The 27,507-nt window shown below is 46.1% G+C and overlaps 1 protein-coding gene and 1 long non-coding RNA gene across 2 annotated transcripts; both read right to left on the bottom strand.

Moving 5' to 3' along the window:
- Window positions 1–5,482: 5,482 nt before the first annotated feature.
- On the bottom strand, window positions 5,483–8,116 carry LOC101765781 (NAC domain-containing protein 35). The gene is made up of 3 exons (XM_004962003.3): window positions 7,528–8,116; window positions 7,095–7,372; window positions 5,483–6,373 (listed from the first exon to the last, which is right to left on the bottom strand). Exons 1-3 carry the CDS (start codon window positions 7,808–7,810, stop codon window positions 5,693–5,695), a joined length of 1,242 nt encoding a protein of 413 aa, XP_004962060.1. The 5' UTR covers window positions 7,811–8,116; the 3' UTR covers window positions 5,483–5,692.
- Window positions 8,117–24,378: 16,262 nt separating this feature from the next.
- LOC111256594 lies at window positions 24,379–25,561 on the bottom strand. Its single transcript, XR_002676643.1, has 3 exons — window positions 25,341–25,561; window positions 25,032–25,263; window positions 24,379–24,954 (listed from the first exon to the last, which is right to left on the bottom strand). It is a non-coding gene; the product is annotated as an uncharacterized LOC111256594 (long non-coding RNA).
- Between the last annotated feature and the right edge of the window lie 1,946 nt (window positions 25,562–27,507).

The following is a 27,507-nucleotide window of genomic DNA, read 5'->3' as shown; positions in this document are numbered from 1 at the left end:
ATTCGCACCGTGTCTGCGCATCCAAAACTCTCCTGATCTTACGCATCTGATAGCGGCCATCATCGATCTTTCGCAGTGTGGTATGCATGTGTGCGTGCGCGATCATGATCCGTGGGGCTAGAGATGGAACGAGAATTGTGGAAATTTGGAGGTTATGTTGCTGCTTGCTCATCATCACCAAAAGCATTATGATCCAAATGGAATGCATACTAGCTTTGCTCGAAGCTGGACCAGTTAGCTTTGCTGCTGTAGCTCGAGCCATGATGATAAAAGTCAATGCTAGCTTTTCTTCAGTTAGTGAAGGCACATGATGTGCGGATGCCCAAACAGGAAGAGGAGATGCATGGGATCTTTTGCATGGCAAGTTGCTTAGCACAGGAAAGATTTTTTTAACGAACCGCACGAGTTTCTATACCAATATAGTAGAAAAAATACACGAAAATGAAAAGAAAAGAAAAACAACCTAGACTCACCCGGTTGGATTGAGACATCAACACTAGTACCCACTCAACTCGAAATTGCCAAACCCGATCGGTTGGATTGGTTGGATTGGGACATCAACATGGCCGCACCACTCCACTCGACAACGGTAGCCAAACCGAAGCCTAATCACGGCATCCACAACATTCACACTCTCATGTAGTCGCCGAAACCTCCAGGCGTGACCCCGCATTAATAGAAAACTGAGAGAAACAGACCGCACCGCACTGAGAAGGCCATTGTCATGCGGGACCTTCACTGTAATGCTGCTGCAACATCACACTCCACCCGACAGAGTGATGCCACCAGATCCGGACCTCTCGCAGGCTGCCTCGCAGTCACCACCAAGATAACAAAAACGCGCGGAGCCTCGCCACATCCACCATTGGACTCCACCTTGCTCTCATCGCCTCGAAGAAACACCGTGTGCGGGGCCCTCACCACACCCACCACAGTACTCCATACCACGGATTCGTTTCTTTTGTCGCTGGTGAGCAATATTGCCCCGCTTCCCAAGGTCTCCATCAAACAGCCAAGCCGCCGCTGATTGTCGACTTCGCCTCGTTGCACCACCCGCGCACATAGCCTACGCTGCCATGTCAGTAAGCCAAAGTAGTCACTTGTGCCGTCTTTCGACGATGTACCACACCGGAGTAGCCCTACAAAGCTGAGTAACCCGCCACAATCCGCTACAAGCCTAGTCATCCCATGATACCGTTGCTACAAGCGTCGTCCTTCGACGCAGTCCCACACCGCACTGATAGTTACCAAGCAACGTCAGCCGCTACCAGACCTACGATCGCCTCCACACGAGCTCAACAACCCCCGTCAATCTTGCCGTCCTGCACCATGCCGCCTTGCCACACCGCAAGCCTATCACGGCGGGGCCGCTGCCACCGGCTGCAGCCTCCCATGATCAATGCATCACCAACAATGCCACAAGCCGAGTTGGGTCTCTAGAGACGACGCCTCCAAGGAGGGGATGATGCTAGTTGCGTCGCCGTCGCTCGTCCAGAATCTGGACAGAGTTTTCACCCAGAGAACCCCGTGTAGTAGGGATGGAGCTCCAAGATGACACCCCTAGCAGGGAGAATGACGTCTTAGGGTGCTGCCGCCATTGCCACCAGCAAGATCGCCAGCAAAAGCTTTCGCCCAGAGCATCCCACCCTAGTCACTTCACGTATACAACCCGGCACTTCCTAGATGACAACCATGGAAGCCCTCCCGGGAGCGGCGCCAGCGCCATGTATCCTCACGCCGTGCGTAGACCACCTTCAGCTGCCCACCACGACGCCTCATCGCATCGTCAGTTCGCGCGTGGCTGCTGCCGCGTGCGGTTGTCCCCGCTCGTAGCGACCATGACCGTCGAGGCATCCCACGCGCCACTACCAACAGGCCGCATCTGCCACCGCAGCCCGGCCGCTTGCGCCCCGTGCCGCAAGGACCTCCTCCGCGTGCGTCCTCACGTCGCCAACCGCCCCGCAACCCAACGGGTCCACAGGTCGCGCCTGCCGCGGCCGACCCTGCGCGCAGCCTCCGCACTCCTCGCCGGGCCGCCGGCGCGCACCCGCGGCCGGACGTTGCCGCCGCGAGGCCTCACGCCCATCGCCGGCCGTGGCCCCCCACACGCCGTTCATGAGCGGCTTCCCGACCAGGCCGAGCAGCGCGAGTTCGCCTGACGACACCGCACCCCCATCATGGCCCCCAGCTGTAGGTGTCCACGCAGAAGGCTTGCCCGTCCATACGGTGGTCGTAGGCCGCGAAGCCGTCGCCGGGACGCCTCCACCGCCTGGTGGGCCGCACAACCACCGGATCTGGCTGGCACCCGTGCCGGATCCGTGGCCCCTCGGGCTTCGTCACCGTGGAACGCTGCCCATGCTAGTGAGCCTCCACAGGCAGCTCTGGCGGCCGCAGCTACCCAGATCTGCCGGAGGAGGGTGAAGGGGCCCCGTCGCCGCCCTCATCGTGAGCCGCACGGGCTTCCGGCAGCCCGCTCGGGCGGCGGCGCGGCGAGAGGAGGTGGCGGCGGGGTGCGGCAGCGCGGGCGTCAGTGTACGCCTGAGTCACCCATGCGGGGGCGAGAAGTCGAGACCAAACCTGTGTTCTACTCCCTCCATTCCAAATTATAAGTCATTCCAAGAATCTTGGAGAGTCAAAGCATTTCAAGTTTGATCAAAATTATAAAGAAAATTATAAATATTTATGACATCAAATAGATATACTATGAAAATATAATTGATGAAGAACCTAATGATATATAGTTGACATCATAAATATTATTATATTATCAATAATATTATCATATAAATTTGGTTAAACTTGATATACTTTGACTCTCCAAGATTCTTGGAATGACAGATTGAGGGAGTAGTTTTGTTCCACAGGAAAGATCATTGAACTTTCGAATATGTGTATGAGAACTGTCACTTAATGATTAACCAGCTAATAATGTACATATACTTCAAATGACTGCAAGTTGATGATTAACCAGCTAATAATTTACGCATACTTCAAAGACTGTCAAGTGATGATTAACCAGCTAATGGTGTACGCATCCCTCAAATGACTTCGAGTTAAAGGTCCACATGTAAAATTGCTCTATATAGCTTTTATCTAATACTAGTATGAAGAAAGTGGCAAAATGCCACAGCATAAACCTTTAGGAAAACTGTTGAATTATATGTGCCGTCACTTTGTCCAATTATATATGCATGCACGCTCTTAATATTTTTTTTCCTCTAATCATAAATATAGGTCCATTGTTAGGACATTGACTTGGTCTCCAATATGGCATGACTAAATTTGCTATAAGGATATATCATATCTATTAAATAAATGGAGTTGTGTTTTGTGGAAGTATTTTTCATGCATGATAAATCAGTAATGTCCATCATCGTGCGTTGTTAATCTATCTGAAGTTTTAAAAATTGATTGTCAAAGTTAAATTTTACTTAGGACAAAGCTTAGTGGATCTATATTTGTGATCAGAGAGAGGGAAGTACATTATATGATTAGTGTACTGTTTAATTATGTCTTCAAACTTGTTTGAAATACTTTCTTAATCTTAAAGACTTTCCCGTGCTCTCTCAAGTTTTACTAATTCTTGCCATAATGCCATGTGATTATGGGTTTTATGTTTTTACTTTTTAAATATAGACATGGCTCTGTTTCACAATTCTCTATAATGTGAACTACAGGAATAAGAAAACGACAGTTGAAATATACAAATTTGGCATATCCTATGTTTCAGCATTTTGCATTGTGTATGATTTCCAGTGGCTGCCCCTGCCCTGCACGCTCTTCTCATTTCAGCTATCATGGATTCATGGGTATGAAATTAGCATGGAAACGAGAAAACAATGCAAATAAGAGATGTCTTGGTAGCTTGGCATTCATTTCTTTCCACAAATTTATGTAGATATCTTGGAGAGGTGATCTAGGTAACTCAATTAATGCAAGCGATGTCATTTGGACCTAAATAGTTGCATCAAACAAAAAGATTAATATATAGTACAGGATTGGCAGCCAATCTATAGATAGAGATAGATTACTGACCTACTTCCTCCACAAATTTAAAGTCCATCATCTAAGTTTGTCTTAAGTCAAACTTTTGTAGGTTTGGTCATCAACACGTAAAAACTCATATAGATTGACAATATATGGTTGGTGTTAAAAGATTCATCATGAAATACACACTTTTATTATATATAGCTCTGTATATTATTATATATTTTATAATCAATGCTGTGTCACATTGAAGACCATGTCCATATCCTGATGGACCTATATTCGTGATCGAAGGAAGTATCATCTTCCAGCAAACCCAAAACGAGTAAGATGGTTATATATATAGTACAAGAAGCTCAAAGAATTTTTGTTATATATTGCAACTCTATTGTTGGAAAAGGCTTGACATCACACTTAAAGGATGTTGAATTTTCTTGTCTTGTTTGACCAAACACAGAAGGTATGTTTTTCTGGACCGTTTTTATAAAAGAAAGTGTTTTATTAGACCATCATTATTAATTAGCTTTTAGGTCGCTAATAAGAAGGTAAATATTGCACACTAATACTGAATTAAGGGCTGTATGTTTGTTTCAGATTCCCATTTTTTGCTAACTAGCTAGCCTTGCTAGTGGGTATATCTAAATGTCCTTAATTTGAGAAGCAATATATAGCGCTACATCAAAAACACTATAATCTTTGCTCACCTGGTTTGAAAAGAAGGATGGGCGATTATCTCTTTTGCTTTGTGTGTAACCTGCAATTAGACAGAAACCGCTGCTTCTACAGTTAGCTATTTATAGCAAAATTTTTGACTTGGCTATATATATGCATCATCATTCATCAGTACAGCCTAATGTTACGAGAATTTATAGACTGAGAGAACACACCAAAATATGAAGCATCCAACATGGATGACTCATCTCGGTGAATCGATCGATAAAACAAACTGAGTAGCCTTTTGATCATCTGCCAAATAGATCGTCTTTTCCATCAATCAGACTGAAGATATGTACAACAGAAAGAGCATCTCAATCTTACCCACGAATGCATCTTCAGCTTATCTTGTTTAATCTTTACCGTTTTCCTTCAGAAAAAAGCACAGTATATATACTCGGTGGCTGTTAGCTCCGGTAGTGACTCAGAGCAACGACCAAGCACTGTTGCAAGGTAAAGAACAAAAGCTGTTGCAATAATCACATGAATCATTCCATGGATCAAAAGACAGTCATCACCTCTAGATCTGAAAGATTACAGAATTCCTATGGGCATATGCGAAGCTTTTTATCTGACATTGTCCACCCCCTGCAAGTCTTCCTCCCAATCATGCTGAAAGAAACAACCCCTGCTGCAACGGTCTCCGTCCAATCATGCTCACATTATTTCATGTGTCTTGCAGTTTAACTGCAAAAAGAAAACCTACCAAAAACCTTCTGGGAAATACTAAGGAAAGTACACCAGTTATGTTAATTAGTTGTTCAAGGCATGCATGCAATCAGGAGTGAATTAAACTTGCATGCTGATGCTTATATTTAAAAATGATCTCATTATGCTTACAAACCACTAGCTACCTTCAGTTCCTGAACCCATTTAGTATCCTTGATATATACTAACTGACGTGCATTGTAGTCCTTGTGGACTGATTGAAGAGTATATATGTTAGCCTACACTGATGGCAGGTTTTCAGAATTTAACAGTGAGTTTGGGCTCACTTAAAACCAGAAGCATCGTAATCCCGGGCCGCCGTGTCAGGGACCGGGTTCCAGTCCCAGCTGAGCTTGTCAGTGACCGAAGGCGGTGGCTGCACCATCGGCAGCGCACCGAGCGGCGTCATTTGTGGTATTGGTGGTGGCGCCGGCATCAAGGGGAGGAAGTGGCTGCCCGTCGCGGCCGAGAGGGTTGCGTAGCCGGCCTGGCCGGGGCCAACCAGCGTGCTCAGCTCATCGATGGGCGGCCTTGAGACTCCGGCCATAGTCGCGGCGGCGGCCATGTTGAACAGTGATGAGTACGTGGAGGCGAGGGCCGCCGCGCCCTGTGCCCGTTGCGGCGCAACCGCCGCTGCTGATCTTATCGTCGCCGCCGGCGCGTAAGTGCACGGCCTTGGGGGAGGCAGAAGCTGCGGCGGCGCACTGTGCACGGTGACCACTTGGTCCATGATGGGCGCCGGCGGTGAGGCAGATGAGCACTCCCCTTGGAGTAGATGGAAGCTGCTGAGCTGCTGCGTCGGTGACAGTGGCGTGGAAGACGGCGACGATCCGTGCCGACCGGTCGGCACGCCGGTGCGGGAGGATATCCGCCGCCCTGAGGAAGCTTGGGTACTGGAGGATGACTGCCCGTGGCCGTCGTCGATGCCGGAGCGCTTGTAGACACGGCAGAGCGAGATCTCCGACTGTATCATCACCGTCACAAAATGGTCAATATCCATTTCGTGGAAAGAAAGAGGAATAGAGCGTACTCCACAGCAAACTGACAAATCAGTAGCAAGCGTCAGAGGACACCAGTTCATAGACAAGAAAAGGAACAAACAAACATATGTAGAGGAGAGTAAGCTGAGAGAGTACACACGAATTTTAAGATCATCAACTACTCGTCAAGAAACACAACTTTGAGATGGGTTGAGATAGCAAGGATAATTGAGTGTTGCAATTAAGTTCAGATCTGAGTATTAGCAAAGGGAAGTCATTGACTTCAGCTTGAGGGGTGCAAAGATCTTGCAGAATCTGGGGTGCATGGTATCTAGCTAGGAGGGTAATTCTAGAGTGTAGCTTTTGTACATGCCCGGTGGTGCGCAAATGTGTGCCGAAAAGAAAGAAGGAAACAAAAGCGAACCCTAGCTGGTATAGATCTGAAAAGAAAAGGAATAGGCATCTCGCATATTCATAGAAATCATGCGACCAAAGTAAAAGCACCGAACGAAAAGCAGATCAAATTAATGATTGGTAATTAACCGCGCCAAATAAACAGCTCTTCTTGCAGGACCTCAATTTCCAAAATAACAAAACTTTTTGGAATTTGGAAGCAACGAAGCGAGCAAGAACCCTGCAAATGCAAATTGAGCATACGGAAACCCTAATCTATGGGGGGATTCTGCCATTCTGGGCTTAATTCACCTTGGGAATCAAGGGGTCAGCGTCGGCTGCCGGCGGCGGGAGGCGGTACTCGTTCATGATCCAGCTGCTGCGGACGCCCTTGGGGGCCTTGCCGGAGTAGAAGACGAGCGTCTTCTTGAGCCCGATGGGGCGGTTGTTCTCACCGCGGATCATCCGGTCGGCGCCCGTCGCCTTCCAGTACCCCGACGCCGTCACCCGGTTCGGCCGGTCGCCGTTCCGGTACTTGCGGTCCCTCGGCACGTAGAAGAACCACTCCTTCCCGCCCATCACCGCCATTGCTGCGCCACCGAGCAACCGGGAGCACCGCCACAAGTGATTACAGCGAATTAATTAGTCCAGATCGAGATTCGGGGCTAGATAGCCAAGAAGATCGAGGCCAGGCGAGGTGATCAAGCACAGAAGCTTGCAGTTGTATGCGCTAATTGGTTATTACCGGGGAGCTCCCATGGGTCGAAGCGGTACAGGTCGAGGAAGGCGATGAGCTCGACGTTGAATCGCTTGCCCTCGACCTTGCGCCGGAGGTAGAACTCGATCAGCTCCTCCTCCGTGGGGTGGAACCGGAACCCCGGCATCACGACGTCGTTGTCGTGCGTGTCCCCGGCGGCCTCGCCGCCACCGCCCGCCGCCGCCGCCTCGATACTCCCCTCCCCTCCTCCAGCTGCTGCCACAATAGCGCTGTCGATGGCGCCCTGCCCGTCCTCGAGGTCCCTGCTCATGGCATAGCGCGCGCCGGAAGCGACGGCGAGCGAGCGAGGGCGAGCTAGCTAGGGCAACGCCGGAGAGGGAGCACCGCGCCGAGGAGGAGGCAGAGAATTTGGGGGGGCAAGCGAGGCGAGTGGGAGGAGAGGATAAGAGGGTGGTGCCGGCACGATTGATGAAATGATGCATGATATATACTGGAGTGGCGGTTTTGCTTACCGATCGGGTCACTTTTGCCGCTACCCACAGCCGGCAGTACCCACTTGACGATGGCTACCGAGCCTTTCTCCACCTCCTGCTGGAACTGTTTGTGCAGTTTGGTATACATGTGGTTGCAATGATAAACATTGATTTGGGAATACATTGCAGTAGTGTTTTCTGTAGATGGTGTTGACGCGCCTTGTTTATATTTAATGATATATATACTCCCTCCATCCTGTCATTTTATTTTTTCTAGATCCAAAGGTGTTTGTATATATGCATCTAAATATAGCGTATGTCTAGATGCATACAAACACATATGAATCTAGAAAAACCAAAACGACCTATAATTTGAAACAGAAAGGTAGTATCTATTTTTAGATTTTTTCTAAGTCAACTTTTCAACTTTAAGTATGAATAGCAAAGTTATTGTAAAGATTGACAATGTAAAAATGATGGTAGTAAATTTATCGTGAAACCAACTTTCATAATATATAACCATTTATGTTCAAAATAAATTATTTTTAGATATATTATTGGTCAAAATTTAAAAAATGATTTTAGAAGAAACATAAATGTACCTATACTTTGGGGCGGATGGAATATGGTGATGAGGTGGACATCTTGCTTCGATACAAATGTCGATTCCTTACATGGTCCTCAAACCTCGACTCAAGAGAATAAATGAACGGCGAAGAAGCAACCTAAGAGATGCTTTTATGACTCATCCACCTTTGTGGATCAAGGCAAAAAAACGAAATTGAACCTTAACTTTAGGCTCTTAACTTTTTTAGGAGTTAGTTAAGAACTTGAATGACTCGTCAGAGACATTTGTACGTTAATATGCTAAGCCAACATGAATGAATGCCTTTTTGTTGATGTGATGGTTAATTATTTGCATTTGTTTCATAAGGAAAACCAGAAACTAATCACAAAAATTAAGGATACATGAGAATTTCAAGAATTAGAGTCATATAATGCATCCATCACGTGCGTTGAAACTACAATAAATCAAATAAAATTCTACAACCTAATCAACTGCAGATGAGGCAACTCTTCGTTTCGCTATGGCAATTGAGGGGGCTATATATGTTGGATGAGTGAAATCCTATAAATTTTAATCTGTTGGTCGAGTACAGGCTAGACTCCCATGTCCAACAAGCCTTGGGTGCAATGGAGAACAGCTTGATGGCCAGCTAGCTAGTTGGAAACCAGTGCCACAATGACCTTTTAGGAAGAAGTGGTGGCCACCAAAGAGTAGGACCTAAATCAGCTATGACATATACAACGAGCGGCTGTGTTGGTAGTGTAAATTGTACACAAGACCTTTGTATACATGGTCCCTACAAGTGGAAGGAAAGGGACTGAGTTGTGGAATTAAAGGAGAGAAAGAGACTGGCCAAGATGAGCCCCTCTTTGGGCGGCTACCTCATCCAGGCTCTGACGTGGATGTCTAATTGTAATTTTCTTCCGAACATTCCGGTCATCTTGGTTTCTCCGGCCTTCTTCAAGCATCCTTCTCACTTCCTTAATGAAAAGAAAACATTTCTTTCACACTTCCAAAATACTTATACCTATCTTTCAGAAACGTAAATGTAACTGTTGGACAAACTTATTTGCATTGTATTGTATTCTCTTTATTCGTTCATTATCTAGAAACCGTAGTGATAAAGCTTTTAGAAGTATATGTCCATTAATATGTCCGAAGTTCTCGCAATTGACTACATGAAAATCGTACTGCTGTTATAGATTTTTGTTTAGAAATAGTAGAAGTAAAAAATTATTAATGCACTAACATAAATTTGTAAAACACAATTGTTAGAAAGAGGCGATTCAAGAAGAAAGATGCAATGTTAGTACGGAACTGAAATAAAATATGGCAACTGCTGGTGGTGGTGAGAAATGCAAATGATAGATGTTATCCAGCTATGACGTTCCGATTATACAGATCGAGTCACAGACTACACACTGTCAGAAGAGTCAGATCTAGAAGATGGCAGGATGGAATGATAGAAGAATAAGGTCAAGTTCGTTGAGGAATGGAGAAGACTGACAATTTCTGAATTGATAGCCCACATGCACGCATGGGGCCGGGCAGCTCATATATGTGGTCCATGCACGAAGGCCTCAGTAAGACTACTCATTTTTGCAATATTGCAACAACTACACAAAACAGTGACAAGTATATATTAAAAATGGTGTGAGAGAAGGATCAAATATTATGAAATTGAATGACGTGCTTGGAAAGATCAGCTGCTAATATTGCCAAAATGCCTTTTGCGTTTCGTTCAATTTATATTTAGATCCTTCCACAAAAGAAATATTAGATCTCAACCATCAGTTTCAGATATTACACTTCTGAAAATATTTCAAATTTTAGTCACTTCTTAACTTTGTATAGATGAAACATGAGGGCAACCTTGCTAGCTAAAACCTAAACCTCTTGTTTAAAATCCTAGCTATGTTATATATTCGCTCATTAAGAAGTTGAAATAAACCTTAGCATCTGGTGACAAAGCATCAGACAGCACTGTCTTTTTATAAACTTACAGCACGTACGCATACGTAGCTAGCTATAATAGCCGACAGAATATACAACAACATGCACATCTCCGTCCATCTAAACTACAAGTAGTAGTATAGGCTATAGAGCAGAGAAAAGGAGGCATAAGAGACGAATGGTTTATTCACAAGTAGTGCAGGAGATCCTGTGCTCTGATTCGTGTATATGCATGGACAGTACTGTGAGTAGGGGCCAAGTGAAGCCCGTGACATCCCTTATCACAGCTCACCCATACATCACACGATGGATTAGATATCACTAGTCCACCAGACCGTTCTCCTGCACATGCTACTAATTTTAAAAGAAATAATTATTAAAAATTCATGGATAAATATGAAACATCCAGCTAGTCGAAGTTGCTTATTTTTTATGTTGTCTCTTGTTTATTCATAACCTAACACATTACTCCTATAAATATTTGTTATCTTTATCCTATTGCAATAATATACTTTATTTATCAATTATCTATACGCATTTCAATTCCTATTTACAATTTTCTCTTTTGCATATTGCACTTGCATGTGTGTTTAATTTGACATGAAAATAAATATGCTCAAACATCACGGATGTATACCTTCAGCCTTCTCGCTTGTGCTACTGCTGCAGCTGCACATTGCAGCTGCTTGGCTGCAAGCTCCAAGCAGCTACAACCTCAACAGTAGAAAAAAGTAAATAAATAGAGAGCTAACAATTTGCACAGTCAACAAACAACCTGGTTGCACCAACTACTGATGGTTGTAGTTCCGAGCAAGCTGCTTGTGAGTTAGTGTTTTTTTCTTTATAGTGGATAATTTAGAAGCACATATATAAGTACTTTGTGATATTTTCTTATAGTGACATACCTAAGTATTTAGATCCATATTTACCGATTCAGGTGTTATTTTAGATTATTTTTTTAATAATAGTCGAGGTGGGTAATTAATTGGATCAACCTAGGTGGTCGAGTTGTCGGTCCTCGTGCTTGCCTCTTGGCCGGGGGCCATCAGCGCTGATCTGATTTTGGTGTTGGGGGAGAGGGGGATGCAGCATGGCGAGCTCTTTGGCGGGTGGTGCGGGTGCCCGATGCAGTCGCTCCTCATCGCACCCTTAGCAACGGATTCGTGCGGCACGGGCCCTAGGCAACTTTAATTTGTCTGCATGCTTTGCTGGTGGCCAGCGCTCTCCTCCGACTTGCTTGTGGTTGTGTGCTTCCTGCCATGACTCCCAGTGGTTCGGCATGGTGGTTGCGGCGATGACACAAGGATGGCTTGAGGACCGTACCTCAGGTGATGTGATGGTCTTGGCAATAGTTCTACCCCTCCACATCAAAAGCATTGCGCCTGGTGTGCACTGAGCCTAGCGTCGTTGATCTCGATGGCAAGTTGCTGGGTCTCGATGGCCCGATTGGGTGGCAATGAGTGGTGGAGTTTAGCCCTCCCGTTGCCAACACTCATTGGTCACGAATGTGTTTGTCTTGGTGCTCAATTCACATTTGCGGATATCCACGGGTACTGCTGCATTTTGGTGGTTTCTTCGAGCAATCTGCTGCTTCCTTTGTCCGTGCATGGCGTTCCTCGGCCGAATTTGTTCTCTGTAATTTGCGATTGTAATCCCTTTTGACTCTCTTTTCTCCTAATACCTAAGATGTATCATATATGATCACCAACTTCCAGTGATGGGGTTGATTGCTTGATCTTGTAATCTCTCTTTAGAGAAATGAAATGTTCAGGTAAGCTTTTTTAGCCCATGGTTCTTAAGAAAAACTTTATATTTTTGTAATGATATGTGCTGGACGTAAGGGAAAAATTATCCCCGCGTCGAGCACATTGCTATACAGCAAATTAAAACAGCTACGAAATGCAAAATTGTCCTAAAAATGCTCACAAATACTATGTCCGATCCCATCTCCCATGAATAAGGTTAACTTTGTGATGCTCCAACTAACATGCCACAATATTTATGATGTGATGAACTGGAGACACGCATTTATAGGAGGTAGCTCGAGGCCTCTTAACCCTACATATTGGACATATATGCGCACGCACGCATTAGCTCCACGCATACCGTCGTACTTTACACCAGACAGTAACCAAGCGAAGAACACTATTGTCTCTAACTATTTATATAGAATTCATACAAAATAATTGTTATAAGGTTTCTAATACATTTTAACTGTTATTCACAAGTGGCTGAGGGCTATTATTTATCTTTACATTTTTTATACTCTAGGATCTTTATTTGTAGCGTAATTTGAACCTATCTTAGGGTGAAAACAAGTCACCATACAACATTAGAGACAACCCACAATATACCCACTAACAAGAACTACTCCCTCATCCCACGATATTATTCATTTTAACTTTTCTATATACATAACTTTTGCTATATATGTCTCTAAACATAAGAACTAGATACATGTTAGTAGCTATGCATTATTAAAAAATAAAAATAAATAGTAATTTATGACGGAGGGAGCATTAAATAGTACCTCTTAACAATGTAGTATAGCTTTCGAAAAACATCGAATATATACCTTGTGCTGTATATACGCAGACGCGACAGCATCATGGGTGGTCGGATCGGTTCCATTAATTCCAGGTTACCCCACTACACGGACGCCAAAGACGACGCCTGATCTGACCTGCTGGTAAGGTTGTCCTATTCATTCTGCGCGTATGAGGCCATGGCACTACGCGCAGAGTCGTCGCACACTGACCACTGCAGGTCATGGCAGTACGTACGTTTAGGCACAAGCGTGCAGCGCTGACAGCGCACCGGAAGCTCGGCCGTGCAGCGCACACGCTTCGGCCGCTGGACGCGTTGTGCATGCGTACACGTACGTACCTCTGACAGGTCAAGCCCATGCACGCGCGCAAGGATGTACAGTATATACCAGTACGCATGCATGAGGACATGTGCATTTAGTTCAAGTCTGTACATGAGATCTACCATCATGTGACTGTGTACGTGTACGTATATGTGGGGGGAGAGGACCGAGGAAAATCCACAACATGGAGGCGCTAGAATTTGCTGGAAATGTGTGTTTGACTTTTGCTCACTCGATCGGCTGTTAGCTGATGTCGATCTTGTCGTAGTACTCTCTCTCTCTCTCTCTCTCTCTCTCGTGAAGGTACCCTTTTGATTCGCATGCATGAATTGTATTCACAGACTGAACAATTCACGTGTCTAGGGCGGAGCCAGAAACATGTCAAATTTTCGCCTACTTACGCGCCACTACATACATGTCCGGTTAGCCCTTGTACAGAATTTGCACTCTTTGCCCCCCACGCACCCATTTGATAAACTAGGCCAATTCAACCTCTAATGACTTTTTGCTGAGTTTTAAATTCCATTTTTTGTGGTGCAATAGTTGGCATAACAATCTATGCTAGAAAAATAGCACTTTGAAAGTTTTTAGCTATGTTTTGTTATCATGAAATTTCATATTTTAGGGTTAAACGACTCCTGCAAGCTAAGTGATATTTGTAGGTTGAGTGTCAATTGATTCAAAATTTTGATTACAAATTACTCGGAAAAATATACAATGGAGGTGTCGGTGTTTTATACCCGGCAACCTACCGAGGGGTATCCCGAGGTAGTAGATTGGTCAGTGGAGGATCGCCGGACTTAGAACTCGAAGGTAAAAGCGAGGACACAAGACATGAATTTATACAGGTTTGGGCCGCTAGAGTAGCGTAATACCCTACGTCCTGTTTTAGGTGTTGTATATTGCACCCTGTGCTTGGATGTTGTTTGATGTTGAGGATTTGGTCCTCTGCTGTGGTTCTATGAAGTCTTCGCCTACCGATCTAGGGACCCCCGCCCTCCTTTATATACTCCAGGGGACGGGATTACTAGTAGGTTACAAGGAGTCCTAGTAGGATTATATGGTATGAGTCTTAGTAGGATTATAGAGGAATCCTAGTAGGAATCTGTCTTCTTCCTTCCTTGCGGGTAATAGGGATCTATCCCCGACAAGTCCCCGAGCGCTTCATAGTCGAATGCAGCAGCCTTCGAGTACTTTCAGATCCTCGTCGAGTAGTTTTGGTACTCTTCGAGTACTTTGTCTAGCTGAATCTTTAAAGTTCCTCAAAGCTACCATGAGGCTATGGTGTGCTCAAGCTCTTGATCGTCTTGATTTTGTAATCTTTATCTTTGGAATGTGATATGAAGGATGGCGGAAGTCACACTCCATATGGAGTAGCCCCCGAGCCTTAGGTTGAATCGAAGAATCAGGCTGAGGGTCAATAAAATCTTCAATTTTCTTCTTTCATCTTGAAAAAATCAACTTTTGAGTGTAGCTTATCAGTCCCCGAGCCTTGTAATGGTTAAATAATCAATCTTTACTCTTCACACAAGTCATCATCCGAGTTGTATTGCGCGTCCAGCCCCCGAGCTTATGCGCCAGGTGAGCCATAGAAGCCACGTTGAGTAGTTATTTGGTGCTTAGCCCCTGAGCTTGGAAGCTAGCTTAGCCGTTGGAGATATTCCGAGTAGTAATTGGTGCTTAGCCCTCGAGCCTGGAAGCTAGTGGAGCCACTGGAGGTACGCTGAGCGTCCTGGAGAGTCGTCGCCAAAACTTCATCTGCAAAAAGAGATGCATACATTATGTAGCATATTTGTAGAATTTGGAACTACTAAAATTTATTCAGTGATGAATATAATGTAAATGTTGTGTGTCATGCTCTTGTTCGGCCATATTTCTCCCAAGTAGTTAGCCTGTTACGTTTAGACTCTCAATCCTTGTTTAGCCATTGGCACTGCATGTGAGATCTTTATCTCGTGTACGTGTATCGGCACTGCTGCTACGGAGATCTTTGTCTTGCGTCCAAATGTTTAGGCATGACAGAAAATCCGAGACTTTCACGAATTGAGGCGTGTTCTACTCGAGTAGATTAACAACCACTAAGAGAAGATATTTAAAATAAGTAGTCGGCATTGCAACAAAAAGACTACGCGATTGCGCGTAAAGTAGTCATTGAGACCTTACCTTTTGGTAAGGAGAACGCGTGTTGCCACGCATAGAATTTGTGCCTCCTTAGGGTGTAGCCGCCGCAAGCCTCCAGCACTCAGTGCACCAAACCCGTGGCCGTAGCCTCCGAAATTTGATGTACCAAGCCTGTTGGTGGAGCTTCCAGAATTTAGTGCACAAAACCCGTGGCTATAGCCTCCGTAATTCGGTGTACCAAGCCCATGACTGTCGGTTAACATGCCCCAAGAATAGATTGCAAAGTGCAGCTCTGGAGGGTAATTTTGGTTGGGAGGCATACACAAAGGTACTCGGCGCGTTGCCCTGCGTGCGGAAAACAAGCTAGAAAAATTATATAAAATAATTTTAAAAGTGATTTAGCTTGATTCGTGTACAATTGTTGACGAAGCCGTGTCAATTGTTGGTGAAGCCAACTAGTCGGAGTCAACTCCGATTAGTTGTTGATCATGTGGAACCCGCTCTAGACTAGTTTTCTAGTCGAGATGAGTAGTCAAAGTATACCGTAGTCAAAGTAGACCGTTCTTGACTAGTTTTCTAGTCGAGACAAGTAGTTGAAATAGTCATCGGCGACTTGATGCAGCCGGAGGTCGGGGTAGCAGGGCTCGCATACATCTTCTATGTATGTTAGGCTATAATTTTGAGATCTTGTGGTAGCCTTCCATGTGCGTGTAGCACAAATCCTTTAAAACTGCTTTTCACAGAAAGTAGTCGAAGCTGATTATTTGTCCCAATCCACGTGTGACTATAACAGATCTTTGTCATCTTCAGAATTATGGGGTGGGTCCCTCGGTCTACCTGATGTCCCAACTTAAATTGGATTTGCCTCTACTTTGATCGACGAGCCGTATGCAGCAGCCTGTGGCAAAAATTGACTCGATCTTCGACTAGAATGTGGAGCGCATCGATTCTATCTCAGCGTAGATTTGTCTGCTCGGAACTCTGACTCGATGACTTGCTTCTTATCGAGTAGATTGATGTTGATTATGAGGTCCTTCAAGCTCATCTGATGATCTCGACAATCGCCCCTACCTGGCGCGCTAGATGTCGGTGTTTTATACCCCTACCGAGGGGTATCCCAAGGTAGTAGATTGGTTGGTGGGGGATAGTCGGACCTAGAACTCAAAAGTAAAAGCGAGAATACAAGACACGAATTTATACAGGTTCGTGCCACCAGAGTAGCGTAATACCCTACATCCTGTTTAGGGTGTTGTATATTGCACCCTGTGCTTGGGTGTTGTTTGGTGTTGAGGATTTGGTCCTCTGTTGTGGTTCTATGAGGTCTTCACCTACCGATCTAGGGACCTCTGCCCTCCTTTATATACTCTAGGGGGCGGGATTACTAGTCGGTCACAAGGAGTCCTAGTAAGATTATATGGTATGAGTCCTAGTAGGATTACAGAGGAATCCTAGTAGGAGTCCATCTTCTTCGTTCCTTGAGGGTACTGGGATCTATCCCCGATAGGAGGGAGGTACTTTTATGTGTTCAGCTTAGTTATTTAAAAATCATATGAGTAAACTTATACCAAAAAGGGAGCACCCTTTGTGGCGCATGTGTGTGCGCACGCGCGTGTGCAATGTTGTTGTTGTTGTCGTCTGTGTGATAGTCATGCAGAAATTAGTTACTAAAAGTTATCCTTTGGAGTTGGTATCTGTCATACATACATCTATGGGCCCACTAAAAGGTTTGGATAATCCTAAATATGGGGCTGGACACTGAGATGTGTTTAACATGGAGACTATGGTGCAGGATGTGTAGTCTACGTGGCAAGGCAGAAACTAGTCGAGGATTAGAAAAAGTACTCGTAGCAATAAGAGTAGAACTAATCTAGTCAAATCCGACTAGTATTCTTGTAATCAACCGACGTGTAATCCTGCCCCGGGCAATATAAGGTGATGCAAGGACCCTGTCCAAAGCAATTCAATCCAACCAACACATAGGACATAGGGTATTACGCTATTCAATGGCCCGAACCTGTCTAAATCGTGTGTCTGCATTTACCTTCGAGTTCCTGATCTCGACGAGCCTCACTAACCAAAACACTACCTCGGGCACCCCCTTCGGTGGTTGCCGGGTCTAAACACCGATAGCTAGCGCGCCAGGTAGGGGAACTCGCCGAGAATCAACTGGCACCCTCGATGGCACAAGTCATCATCAAGCCGATTGTCGCGTTTGAAGCAGGCGCGAGGTTCATCTTCGGCTCCTGGGTTTGCATCGTAGATGGTGCTGGAAATTTTCGCCGGAGAAGAATCAACAAACCATGGAACTCCAGCGTCAAGCTTTGGAGGATCACGTCGAGAATTTCGTCGAATTTTCAATTTCTGACTTAGTCAGAGGCTAGGGGGACGAGTCCGAGTACAACTTGACATTTTCCGCCGGTCGAATTGAACTCCATGAGCTGGCAAATAAGCCATCGTGCGAGTTGGATTACCGCCATAATCGATTCCCGTTCAGATTTCGTAACACAACCACTATTTATCAGGCTACCATGTCCAGATCACAATCCGATACGGATATAATCGAGGACCTTTGACTACTACTCGGACCCGAACGAGGAGACTCTTTTATCAGGTCCACAGCAGGGCCTGGTGATCACATCAACTTCCCAAGGCAGATTTGTCTACTGGCCCAACATGAAGTCACCTGCTCTCACCAAGGACGATGATTCATGCCACATCGCCTACCTCGACACTCTCCCGTACTAGGAGGGAACTCCTCTGTCACCCATCTATGAGGAAGGCAGCACCACAGACGTCATCACTTCAAGCTCGGGAAGCTATTCCCCAGAATGAAAACTCTTCGCTCTCATTAAGAGGATAAAGAAGAAAAGCAACGGGATAGAAACCCATAACATGAGCTTCACCTAAATGACATCTCGCAGGATGAGCTCACTGCCAACGTTGTTGGAGAACAGAGTGAAGCTAAAAGAACTCAACGACGAGCAAGGAACACCGCAAGAGTAGAGCATCATCGCCACCTTGCAGCCACCTACCAATCCAGAACCTGGATAATGCCTTTGAAGCAGTTCAAATGCGTCATCATCGTACTCCCCTGGCTGCCATCGCATCTATTGATCTCATCACCCACGCGATGCTCCAGAACAAGTACACAAGATAGTTGGCTCAACTGGCGGAACTAGCGTACGAACAACTCGATCAACAAAATCTAATACAGTCAGTTCAACACTCTCCATCCCAGCATAGTCAGCATGACAGCAGCCATAGAGGCCCTCCATCCAGACCAAGCCAACTCGAAGGCATCAGATCAAGCCAAGCTGGAGCAGAGGGTAGTTGGGCAAGACCCTCGGGAGGCCGTGGCCACCATGGAGCTAACCTAGAGCCTGAACGCCTAGGAGAAGATCTCCGCAATAAGATCAATGCCAGCCACGACGCTCGTACCATCATCAACAGACAGTGCTGCGAGCGTGAGCAAGAAGTCGAACACCCAGGAGATGATTCTAACGGGTACCCGTCTTCTCAAGATGTGTGAGGAGGAAAATTCTACCCGAAAAATTCAAACCTCCAAGTATCACCAAGTGTGATGGCAAGCAGGACCCAGTCCAATGGCTACAGTGCTACTCGCTGTCAGTACAAGCAGCTGGGGGGAATGACGACACCAAAGTCATTTACTTCCCCATCTACATGGAGGCAGCGCCACTCACATGGCTCGAATTATTGGATAAGAACTCCACCGACTCGTGGAAGAACCTCAAGTTAGCGTTCACCAACAACTACGCAGGGGCAATGCAACATCCTAGCAACATGATCGACTTGTCTCAAGTTAAACAACAAGAAAGCGAGACCCTGCGGAGCTACTTACGTCGCTTTTTCAACAAGAAGGCCACAATCATGGACATCACAGAGCGCGACGTTATAGTCTGCTTCCAGAACAACCTCCACGACCGCCAGATGTTCCATGACTTCGACACAAAACACCCCGCTAATGTCAAATCTCTCAAGATCATGGTACAGGCATAGGCAGATGAAGAAGACAAGGAGATCAAAAGGTTCGAGTCCAATTGCAACAAGGACCAGAACAAAAATAATTAGAACAATAGCCAACGCAACGACGAGAACTGAAACGATCGCCCTAACAATGACAACTGAAATAACTACTCAGAAGGTCACAACCGCAAGCGAAAGCCAGACAATACTGTCGTTGCAATGTTACAGTCGTCCAAGAAAGGTGGCGGCAAGAATCAACACATGCTCTCATTCAACAAGCTCCTGAAGAAACAGTGCCTATGGCATCCATAACACAAGCACTCTGTGATAGATTGCTTTAGTTTACGCAGAGTCATGAAGGACCTCCTAGAGCTGTCTAGCATCAAAGACAAGGGCAAGACCAAGGAAAATGAAGATAATGCTAAGATGGAAAATTCCAGAACCCATCCAACACCATCAACGTCATCTTCAGTGGAACCTCGGGTACTGCTACTAAGCAGTCCCAAAAGCTCGCTCTTCGAGAGATAATGTCCATTAAACCTGCGACTCCAATGTTCCTCAAATGGTCCGAGGTGCCAATTACCTTCTCCAAGAAGGACCAATGGACTAGTTTCTCAGACCCAGGATGATATCCCCTCATCCTAGACCCAGTTGTCGCTGGCTCCAAACTTACTAAAGTACTCATCGATGGCGGTAGCGGTCTCAATGTACTGTTCGCCAAGACACTGAAGAAGATGGGCCTCGACATCACCAATATGATCACCCCAACAAACTCTCCATTCTATGGGATCATCCCGAGCAACGCGGCTGTACCCCTCGGACAGGTGGTTTTCCCAGTTACCTTTGGGACCAAAGAACATGGATAGAATACATCCAGTTCGAGGTAGCGAACTTCGAAACATCGTACCACGCCATCCTCCGAAGATCAGCATTGGCCAAATTCATGGTCATCCCGCACTACGTGTACTTGGTACTCGAGATGCCTGGACCCAAGGGAGTACTCTCCCTGCGCGGAGACTTGAAGAGCTCGTATGACTGCGACACAGAGGCTGTGGAGCTAGCAGCAACTACCCAAGTACCAAATTCAATGATGCAAGTCTTCGACGCATCCAAAAAACTAACCCCGTCGGAACTCAAGATCCTAGAAAAAAAGTCGGGGACAACCAAGGTCAAGCCAGCAAGTGAAGTAGATGTCAAAGTCATTAACCTTGAGACTGGTGATAGCTCTAAGACAGTCCTTATTGGCACAGGGCTGGAAATAGGAAAGCGCGTTCGTCAACTTCCCCCGGACCAACTGAGACATCTTCGCGTGGAAACTAGCGGACATGCCTGGGGTGCCCAAGGAGTTGATCAAGCACTCACTCAACGTGAATCCAAAAGCTACACCTAAAAGACAATGCCTATGACGATACGCCCAAGATAGAAGGAAAGCCATCAAGAAAGAGCTAGTCAAACTACTCGCGGCGGCCTTCATAAAAGAAGTTTATCATCAAGAGTGGCTCGCCAATCCCGTCCTGGTGCGAAAGAAAAATTACAATAAGTGGAGGATGTCAAAACACTATCCAAAGGACCCCTACGAGCTCCCTAGGATTGATCAAGTCATCGACTCCATAGCTGGATGCTCCCTCCTCTGTTTCCTTGATTGCTACTCAGGATATCACTAGATAGCTCTTAAGGAAAAAGACCAGATCAAGACAGCGTTGATCACCCCATATGGAGCTTTCTGCTACACAACAATGTCTTTCGGGTTGAAAAATGCAGGCACTACTATTAACGGGCAATCCAGGAGTGCTTCAAGAAGCAGGTACACCGCAACATGGAGGTGTACGTGGACGACGTGGTCGTAACGACTAGAAATCCCGATGACCTAATTGCGGATTTAGAAGAAACTTGCACAAGTTTGTGAGAATTTCGGTGGAAGCTCAACCCGACAAAGTGCGTCTTTGGCGTACCCTACGGGAAACTACTCGGGTTCATCATTAGTCACCGAGGGATTGAAGCTAACCCTGAGAAGATCCCCACCATCACCGACATGCATGCCCCTTCAGGCATCAATGACATGCATGCCCCTTCAGGCATCAAGGGTGTACAAAAGCTGATTGGATGCATGGTGGCCCTTAACAGATTCATCTCAATGCTTGGGAATGGGGCCTACCCTTCTTCAAATTACTCAAGTGGAAAGACATTCCAGTGGACCGAGGAGGCAGATCAGTCCCTACAACAATTAAAGGACTTCCTTTCAAAGCCACCAATCCTCACAGCGCCAAACTCCAATGAAGACTTGCTGCTTTACATCACCGCGACTACTAACGTCGTCAGCACGGCGATCGTGGTTGAAAGACCAAAACCAGGACATGTATACAAAATATAGAGGCCCGTTTACTTCGTCAGTGAGGTGTTGTCAGATCCAAGACCAGATACCCGTTAGTCCAGAAGTTGCTATACGCAATACTACTCACCTCGTGGAGACTATGACACTACTTCCAGAAGCACAACATCTTTGTCATCGCAGATTTCCCTCTTGGAGAAATTCTCCACAATCGGGATGCAACAGGAAGAATATCCAAATGGGCGGTAGAATTCAAAGCATTGTCCCTAAAATTCAAGTTGAGGACTGCAATCAAGTCCCAGGCACTAATCGATTTCATGGTAGAATGACGGAAAAAAATAACTACCAATGCTAGCAGAACGTCCAGAGCATTGGGTCATGTATTTCGACGGATCACTCAACCTCGAAGGTGCCGGTGCAAGAGTACCCTTGATATCTCCCAAAGGCGAACAACTCAAATACGAACTGCAAATCTTTTGGGGAGTATTCAACAATGAAGCTGAATACGAAACGCTTCTGCACGGGCTCCGCCTGGCAGTCTCGCTAGGAATCAAGCGGTTGTTCATCTACGACGACTCACTAGTGGTGATCAATCAAGTCAACGATGAGTAGGATAGTCACAAGAAGAACATGGATGCATATTGCCTAGAAGTATGCAAGCTAGAGAACAAATTCTCTAGTTTGGAATTCCACCATGTAATTCGTGACAACAACATTGCCGCAGATGTCCTATCCAAGCTTAGATCTACTCGTGCTCAAGTTCCAGCAGGGGTTTTTGTACATGAGCTACACAAGCCATCCATATCAGAGTTGGCACCATCAAAGACCACTGATCGAGGTCCTACCATACTAGATCGGGAGGTTATGATGATTGACGAAGACTGGAGAGTTCCCTTCATCGACTACATCAAAGAGCAAAACTACCGTCAAACAAGACCGAGGCAGCGCAAGTCTTACAACGCAGCAAGAACTATGTTCTAGTCGGAGACAAGCTTTACAGAAGAGGTGCATTATCATGAGTACTCATGAAGTGCGTCTCACGTCAAGATGGCAAGGACATACCGGAGGAGATCCACAAAGGCATTAGCGGATACCTCACATCCTCACCCACGATCGTGGGAAAAGCCTTCAGAGCAGGTTTCTATTGGCCTACAGAGCTCGCTGACGCCAAGGAACTAGTCCGCCGATGTCAAGGATGCCAGTTCTTCACCAAGCAACAGCATGTCCCTACCTACACGCTGATCACCATACCACCCTCTTGGCCCTTCGCATGCTGGAGGCTCAACATGATTGGCCCACTGCCCATGATGCCTGGAGGGTTGAACCAAGTACTTGTGGCAATTGACAAGTTTACCAACTGGATCGAGGTGAAACCTGTAACCTGCCCAAAGTTAGACAGAGTACTCGACTTCCTCGACGAAATTGTCCACCGCTACGGCTTTCCCAATTGCATTATCACAAACCTGGGCTTCAACTTCAACAATCACGAGTTCTGAGAATATTGCGAGAATAGTGGGATCGACATCCGGTACATCTCTGTCGCTCATCCACAGGCCAATGGCTAGGTTAAGCGCACCAATGGGATGGTACTGGAAGCCCTCAAGAAAAGGTTGCATGATATCAGAAACACGAAAGGGGCAAGTGGCTCAAAGAACTACCTAATATCCTCTGGGGGCTCCGTATCCAGCCATGCAAGCCTACAGGGCAATCGCCCTACTTCCTGGTCTACGGATCTGAAGCTGTCCTTCCTACCGACGTCATGTGGAAATCTCCAACAGTCGAGCAATACGAGAAGGGCGCAGCAGAAGAAACAAGGCGTCTAGACTTAGATAGCCTCGAAGAATCTCGTTGTGCAGCACTCGTTCAGTCTGCAAGATATCTTGAAGAAATCCACCGCTATCATGATCGCAACACCAAAGAATGTTCATTCAATATAGGCGATATGGTTCTCAAGCATATCTAAGACACCAAGGGGCTGCACAAGCTAAACTCACCATGGGAGGGATCGTCCATCATCTCCAAGGTCACTGGACCTGGGTCGTATAGGCTCCAACATCTCTCTGGTGAAGACGTCAACAACATGTGGAACATCAAGCAACTCTATCGATTTTATCCCTAAATTTTGATTTACATATTCATGTACATCGGCCATCTGTCCTAGTTGTAGAATTACAATTAAATAAAGCAGTCATATTTTTTGTCGTAATTCGACTACTTATTTCTACCGAATTACGATTTGTAGAAGCAAGTTCGCAGAGCTATTCAGCTCCCCGGGCAAAATTGCTCAAATGCAGCTTATAATAACAAGTCTACAAAATTTTTATGAGTTACTCAACTCACTGGACAAAATTTTCCAATCGCGGCTTGCAAAAGAGAGTCTGCAGTAAATTTTCCAATCGCGGCTTGCAAAAGAGAGTCTGCAGTAAATTTCACGAGTTAGTTAACTCATTGGACAAATCTGTCCCTTAGCAGCTTGCAGACTAGAAGCCATTTGTACCTTAGGAGTTAACTAAACTACCTGAGATACTATCCACCAGACAAATCTGTCTAGTCACGGCTTGTAATAACAAGTTCGTCCGAGCAATCCTCTTCTATACCCTCCGCAACAGGAGCCAGATCAGCTTGAGGATATAAGGACTTAACGAAGCTCAGTAGTTGCTTGGAGACAGATTTCATCAGCTTGTAATAACAAGTTCGTCCGAGCAATCCTCTTTTATATCCTCCGCAACAGGAGTCAGATCAGCTTGAGGATATAAGGACTTAACGAAGCTTAGTAGTTGCTTGGAGACAGATTTCATCATCTTCTGAGTGTAGTTGGTGAATTTCGTTGGCAAGTCCTTGAGCACTTCAATCAGCGGGCAGGGCTCTACACCCTCAACTGGAGGCTCCACCATATCCGCTATTGGCTGGGCTGCTTCAGATATCTCCTTCAAAGCAATTTTTGCAGCTTCCAGCTCAGACTCACGCTCCTGGATGGTTTTCATGGCATTGACCAAGTCAACTTCACCATCTTCACGCATTTTTCTCTCTTTCTTCTGGTGATGCTCCAGGTTCTCATATCTTGATACCAGCTTATCATGTTGATCTATCACCCGGTAGTAAGCATTCTTCTGATTATTGACTTGTCCCTGGAGATCTTCTTCTGACTTTTAAAGCACTACACAAATAATACACAAAAAGGATTAGTATTACAAACAGAATCAGTACTTGAAATCCAATGAGGAGAGCAATTACCTGTGATTTGCTAGTTCAATGACTTATTCCGCCCCTTGAGACGGTCTTTCTCCTCCTCAAGCTGCTGGATGCGGCTACGATACTCAGTAGCAGCTCCATCGTACTTCATCAGTAGTCAGGAGGAGTACTCCCTCTCCTTGGCAAGTTCCTTTTTAAGGGCCTCAGCATGGAGTACTGAGTCCCCATAGCCTTGAAGCATCTGAGATTTCCGGTGGGAGCATTTGATGACATCCTGCGCCATAGAATAAGTACTCATATCAAGGCATGGGTACTAATTACAAGTAATGGAAGAAGCTAGATCAAGCATACCTCTGCGTAGGCACCGATACGACGGTGCATCTCCATCATTCCAGCTACCATGTCCATGTTTAGCAAAGGGTCGTCGATCAGCTGGATATCTTCAAGACTAATTTCTCGAGCCGCTAGGGGATCCACGTGAGCTTCAAAATCCGTTGTACTGAGTGGAACCATGGCAAGACTTGTTGACGAACCCAACTCGGTAGACACGTCGGCAGCCATAATTCCCAACACTGTCACCGTCTCAATTTCCGCCTCTGGCTCGGGGGCTACGAGTGTAGCCACGGTGCCAGAGGTAGTCACCGCCACTTCCTCAGATATTTGTTGCTCGGGGGCTGGCACTACAACGTCAGTCAAAGACGATATAACATCTTGCATCAATGCTTCTACAAGAGACACAACACTTGGATTGCTTGTTGTCGCAGGGTGTTCCTCGGGCTGCAGACTTGCTTGGACCGGGGAGACGTCCTGTACCGAGTGGCTACTGCCATCAGTCACGGGCCTCAAGCTAGGCCCTCCAAGGTCCACGTCAGAGGATTTCAGAGACACAACAAGTTGATCATGGGCTACAATTAGTACTCAAAGGAGCTGCAAGACATACCTTGTGGATCTCCTCAACTTCAAAGAGGGTTCTCCAGTCAGGCGCCAGCGGCTTGATGGTCAGAAACAATTTCTTTGGTGCGGCTTGAATGGCCGCAGCATGATAATTGCCAGCCTCAGCCACCGCCTCTGTTCTTCGAGTAGTTCTTGCGCTGGCAGGGTCCACCTTAGCAGTAGGAGGCTCTGAATCATCATCAATGGTGATCACCTCCTCAATAGCCAGCAACCTGTCTGGCGCAGCCAGAGCAGCCGCCCTTTAAGCATTTGTTGCTGGTTCGAGTATCTACAAACCACCGATGTCATCTTGAGTAGACACGGTGGTGATATTGGAGTCTCCTACCAGGAGTACACGGCCCTTAGGATCTTGTCCTTCCTCATAAGTAATTACCGCGGGAGGCACATCTTCTGCGGTGACAGACTTCTTTACGGCCCGCTTTGCAGCAGTGGACCCCTTCTTCTTTGGCGGCGGAGGAATTACAGATTCAAGATTTTCATCAGCTTCAAGCTTTATCGATCCAGAGGATGACCCGACCTTATCAGATGGCTGGGCCTTAATTTCAAAGTTCTCCGCAGCATTAGAACTAGAGCCGCTGAAGGCCTCGAGTACTTCCTCCTCCTCATCATCACTCTTAGTGCTCTCCGCCATATGTATGTGAGGAGCAGCTTCACAAATATCTTCCAATCCGGGAGGAGGAGGAGCGGCTAAGTACAAGCTGACATCTTCTAGCAAAGAAAGACAAGTTAGTACATCCAAACGCTACAAAAATAAGTACTCGGGGGCTACGGTAATAGGTACTTACAAGCTTTAGCGGGTTGGCAGCATAGAATTCTTGCACAATGGTGGGGATCTCGCCCACATTCTTGAACATCCGCCTCAACCTCGCCATAATTTCCTCTGTGTTGAGTTCCTTAGGAGACAGTCTAGACAGGTCATTGACACCAAAGTATTTGTAGCCCCAGGGGCATCGCTGATGCAAGGGCTGGATTCGCCGCTTCATGAAACTGAAAGCTACTCCAACTCCAGTCACTCCTTCACTTCAGTTTGGATATTCCGTCCAGGAGCTTGGATAGTTGAAGGCAATCTCCATGAGTTGGCTCATCCAACCATCGGTTGTTCCAAGTGGGGCGATGTCCTGTCAGCTTGGGTACTTTGGGATCGTGGTTGCCAATGTAGCACCATTTCTCCTTCCATCCGGCAATTGAATCTATCAGCTCATAATCCAAGTACAGGCTGCTAAGCTTCTCCCGCATTTGGATAACGGCACCTCTGACTACTTGGTGTGCTTCCTCTTCGGTTGTGGCTTCACACGGGAAAATTTCTGAAATAGTTGGAAGTGAGGCCTGATCCCTAAGAAAGCTTCATAGAGGTGCACAAAAATAGCAGTGTGCAGAATACCGTTGGGGTTCAGATGAACTAGCTCCAACTTATAATACTTCAGCATGCCTCGGAAAAAATCAGATGCTAGCAATGCTAGACCACACTTGATGAAGTGAGCAAAGATTACCATTTCATCAGGGTATTCCTCTAATGACCACAGGTTGTCGTAGGCGGATCTCCAATTGATGAAGTCTTGATCTT

This window comes from Setaria italica, chromosome III (assembly GCF_000263155.2).
Source record: "Setaria italica strain Yugu1 chromosome III, Setaria_italica_v2.0, whole genome shotgun sequence".
Classification (NCBI taxonomy): domain Eukaryota; kingdom Viridiplantae; phylum Streptophyta; class Magnoliopsida; order Poales; family Poaceae; genus Setaria; species Setaria italica.
The sequence above is the reverse complement of the archived record's forward strand: the minus strand, read 5'-3'. Positions and strand labels throughout refer to the sequence as shown.